At 33.4% G+C, this 4747-nt stretch overlaps 2 protein-coding genes across 2 annotated transcripts in view; both read right to left on the reverse strand.

The window, feature by feature from the left end:
• The window catches only part of LOC111704588 (nucleolar protein 10), a gene marked incomplete in the record, with an annotated part of 8897 nt that extends 6085 nt beyond the window's left edge, over nucleotides 1-2812 (reverse strand). The window contains 6 exon segments of the mRNA XM_023476872.1: nucleotides 36-157; nucleotides 459-548; nucleotides 742-819; nucleotides 1152-1267; nucleotides 2221-2326; nucleotides 2696-2812. Of these exon segments, the coding sequence (XP_023332640.1) occupies nucleotides 36-157; nucleotides 459-548; nucleotides 742-819; nucleotides 1152-1267; nucleotides 2221-2326; nucleotides 2696-2800 (617 nt within the window).
• The window catches only part of LOC111704591 (protein SDA1 homolog), a gene marked incomplete in the record, with an annotated part of 10250 nt that continues 8308 nt past the window's right edge, over nucleotides 2806-4747 (reverse strand). The window contains 2 exon segments of the mRNA XM_023476874.1: nucleotides 2806-3039; nucleotides 4020-4296. Of these exon segments, the coding sequence (XP_023332642.1) occupies nucleotides 2837-3039; nucleotides 4020-4296 (480 nt within the window).

The raw sequence follows: 4747 nt of genomic DNA on the forward strand, positions 1-4747 counted from the left end.
GGGGGGGGTATACCATTATGGGGAGGGTGGGATACCTTGGGTCCCATGCTTCTATTCTGCCTGCACTAGAGCCTGCACAGACTAAACCATTCTCCGGGTTGATCTTGATACAGTTCATAGAACTAGCTTCAGTCTCAAGGGAGTTTAGGAACCTTCCCTATAAGTAGAACCAGTATATCATTCTTTCATTTCAATCCTTCATTTCATTTCATCATTTCATTAATTTCATTAAGTTCATTAAGTTCATTAAGTTCATTAAGTTCATTAATTTCATTAATTTCATTAAGTTCATTAATTTCATTGATTTCATTATTTTCATTGATTTCATTATTTTTATTAAGTTCATTAATTTCATTATTTTGTTATTTCATTATTTCATTATTTCATTATTTCATTTTGTTCATTTTGAGATTGCATGAAAAAAGTTATGAAATGTTGTTCCTTATAAATACTCTTACCTGTTCCAGATTAAGCCTGTAAATCTCGTTTCCGGCAGCTGCAAAGTAAAGGTCGCATGAGGTAGGATGGTATGCCATATCCCGACCATACTAACCAAACAAATAACCATAAAATAATGTCATCATATTTATTCATTTTCCGACGATTTCTTTTATTTTTCTAGTTTTGCATTGTCAAGCGACCCCTACACAAATATGTACTTCTGGCGGCTACCTAACCAAATAACCCAATAATTACAGAATACATATGTCCTTGAATTAAAGGGTCGTATAAAAAAATCACCTTGGGTATTCTAAGTCTGTAATATCTGCCTTGTTGTGTATGAAGTTCAACATATCGATCACATTGTAGGAAAACAACCTGAAATCAGAAACCAAATTTAAATTAAAATTATTAAAATTCTATATTTTTTAGGGAAAGGGAAAAGAACGATGGCACCCACCATTTTAAATTTTTTCTTTAGTTGCTGATGGCCGTGGTGACTAATGAGTGTGGGGGGGGGAGGGATATGAAAAGAATAAAAAGTGCCTTGGTGAGTTGAAAGGACAAGGAACCACCTTTTAAGATGAAATTTTATTAGAGGATGGTATTAGCCCTTCTTGAATGTTACCTGTTTTGTTCCCTACCTAAGCAGTAGCCCCTCCCACCCCCCGCCACCCCCCAAAAATTAATTTAAAATTTGCTACTTTTACCTTAGAATAATCGTCGGATAATATCTCGAATGTTACGACCTCGGCGTCCAAGCAACGTTCGAACTTTATTCCGAGATTGTTGAGATCATAACATTTTACTCTCGGCTTGTATATTCCTGAAAATTTAATCATAAATCATCAAAATGTGTCCAGGGGTACAAAGTTCCCTCCATCAAAATGTATCCAGGGGTACAAAGTTCCCTCCATCAAAATGTGTCCAGGGGTACAAAGTTCCCTCCATCAAAATGTGTCCAGGGGTACAAAGTTCCCTCCATCAAAATGTGTCCAGGGGTACAAAGTTCCCCCCATCAAAATGTGTCCAGGGGTACAAAGTTCCCTCCATCAAAATGTGTCCAGGGGTACAAAGTTCCCTCCATTAAAATGTGTCCAGGGGTAAAAAGTTCTCTCCAGGGTATTTACTTCATAAGTACTTTTATAATTAAGTAGAATAGTGTCATGAACGACTTAAAGGAGTTGCCATCAAATGTATATAAAAGAAGTTATGTGCTTTTAGTCGGTTCGTTTTTCTGTCGTTTTTACAGATATCTTCTTCCAGTGTATTTTTGTATAATGTAAAAGTAGCAAATATCTTCAAAGTTTTTATTGTAAACATTTGCCTTGCTTTAATTATGTCACATTTGAAACTGACAGAAGAAAAATGCAAAAACGATGTAAAAACGATCCAAAAACGATGTAAAAACGATCCAAAAACGATGTAAAAACGATCCAAAAACGATGCAAAAAAAGTTTACTCAAAGCAAACTTTACCATTAAACAATTTTAAAATCTAAAAAGTTTTATCCAGTTTTCTAAAAACGATCCAAACCGATTTACAACCCTAAATAAGATAAGATAAGATAAACACTGTTTTTCGTCTTTGTTTACCCCCCCCCCCTTACTTAAAAGTTAAAATGTCGCGGATTTTAATAGATTTATGTCTGGAATTGCGCAAATAAACACAATTCAGGCTAGACATCTTAGATTATCAGCAGATAAAGGTTCAAATGTAAAGATCTGTTTATTTTATTATTATTATTATTTATTTATTAAAATAAAAATAATCATATACCTGTGGATAATAAATACTGTCCGTCTTTTGAAACTCGGATGACGTCACTTAAAGCCGGCATATCAAAATCTTGTATTAGTTCAATTCGTTTTCTGATATCAATATCCTAAATAAACATATCAAAATCTTGTATCAGTTCAGTTCATTTTCTGATATCAATATCCTAAAAAAATCAAAAACTTGTATCAGTTCAATTAGTTTTCTAATATTAATATCCTAAACATATACAAATCTTGTATTAGTTCAATTCGTTTTCTGATATCAATATCCTAAACATATCAAAATCTTGTATCAGTTCAATTCGTTTTCTGATATCAATATCCTAAACATATCAAAATCTTGTATCAGTTCAATTCGTTTTCTGATATCAATATCCTTAACATATCAAAATCTTATATTAGTTCAATCCAACTGTGCTGTCAAACTATTCAACCCATAACCAACTGTCCATTGTCCAACTGTCCAACTATCCAACCTGCTTAACGAGCTGTCTACGTTTTCGTTCTGAAATCCATTCTGGTAAAGTTTTCCCCGCGGACAAATTATAAATCTTAACATCATTAGTCCGAGAGACCTGCATCTTGATTCTGCAAATAATAATAATTGAAAATAATATTTAACTCGATTGAAATTTCTGTTGTTTTAACAATCTCTTCTGTAAATCCATCTGCTTCTCTCGGAAGGATCTCTTTACTTTGTTCTTGATCTTGTGCTTCATCATGCTGAAGTTCTTGGCCTTGTTCTTCTGCTTGTTCGAAGTACTCGCGTGCTCGTTCAGTTTAGTTTTTCCTCGACCAAACTTTTCCCGTCCCTCGCGACCTTAAGAACATTTTTTTAAAGATATAATTAGAAAAAAGGGCCTTCTCGTTACTTCTGATAAAAGAACTAAACACTTGCCTTAAACATAAACTTTCCAAACCCTGTATTAATGAAACCTGATGGTGTAAACTTTTGTCAAATTTGACTTTCTGATCTAAAGAAATTCAAAGTTATAAATAACAAAGATATGAATAAAACTAAGAGTTTGAGGTTTCAAATAACCAGATTTATCTATATAATAAAAGAAGACATTCGGATGTATGTTCTTTATAGGCGGCCAAACGGCTGGACCGAATGGGCTGAAATTTTTTAGGAAACCCATGGGTTACCAGGAGGGGGGTGGGTTAACAGTAACATAGACTGAATGTTTTTTTTGTTCAAAAATTAATTTTTTTTCAATCATCAAATTTGTTTCTTCTTCAAAATTAGATTTTAAAAAATTCCACGGGCAACGCCGGGCCCTTCAGCTAATAGATTATCTTTGTGACCAAAATGTTTTTTGTATTTTTGATACACATTTCGAATATAAAAAAAACAATTTCTAAAAGTTGGGAAACAGAAAAAATGAAGCCATTTTATTTTTTCAATTTTTACAAACAGAATTTTCCTCTTTAATTACTATATTCTCCATAAATGTCGTTAAAATTGTATGTGACCTTCCATTTAAGAGGGACATGCTTGATTCACAATGGTATCCTTAATACTTCATCGGAACAAAAAAGTAAAGTAGTTTTCTTATTTGAAAAGTGTTTTAACAATTTCCTTCACGTTTTCTTTAATAGAGTAACTGCCACAATTGAAATTGATCTATTTTCAAAGAGAAGATGATGGATATCACATGAATCTTTGGCTAATCAAAGCTTTTATAGTACCATTATGATTCGGACAATAGAAAGTCTTAAGTTCATTTAAATCATACATTATCCTAAATATACTGATTTCAGTTTTAAATTAAAATTTTTAAGATATTATTTTCCTACCCTCTTTAATAGATGCCATCCTTGCTTCTTTGTCGTTCTTCTTCCTCCCGTAGATCATCTCAATGTTCTCTAAGCTGACCAGCTCATCCCGTCCTCCAACCGTCTCATCCGCCTCTTCCACCACCTTCCTCTTCTTCCCCTTCCTAACTCCGGTCACCTGCTTGCGCAGTTGTGCCGCGTCGATTTTTCTAAAATCTTCGTCGGTCAAAATACGCCCCAGGGTTACAGCGCGCGCTTTTTCCTGCTTTTCCTCAAGGGTTAGATGATCTCCCTCCTCCTTAGAAATAAATGTAAATTAATATCAAGAACAAATCTAAATAATTTCATTGTAAATCCTAAGCTACAAAAAGTACTTATTCATGACACACTTCAAGCTAAGGCAATTGTAAAAGTGAAATTGATGATTCTTCCTCCAATCTTATCAAAATAAATACATTAATACTACTAAAAATATAGTTATTCTAATATAAAAATATTGAGTGGAAAGGGAGGGAATAAAAAGGCTGAAACATGATTCAATCGCCAGTTAGTTTGAATTTGAATCTTCAAATCTTGTGTTACCCAACCATTTTTAAAGATAATAATTTTAACAGAAATTTTTATCATCAATTTATGACTAAGCAGTGAGCACGTTTAGAAACCGGTTTCATATAGGGGTTTATACAATTAAGAAAAAAATTTCACTCACAAACCACCCTTTACAGATGAAGGGGGGGGGGCTCACAAAC

This window comes from Eurytemora carolleeae, unplaced genomic scaffold (genome assembly GCF_000591075.1).
Source record: "Eurytemora carolleeae unplaced genomic scaffold, Eaff_2.0 scaffold537, whole genome shotgun sequence".
Lineage (NCBI taxonomy): Eukaryota > Metazoa > Arthropoda > Copepoda > Calanoida > Temoridae > Eurytemora > Eurytemora carolleeae.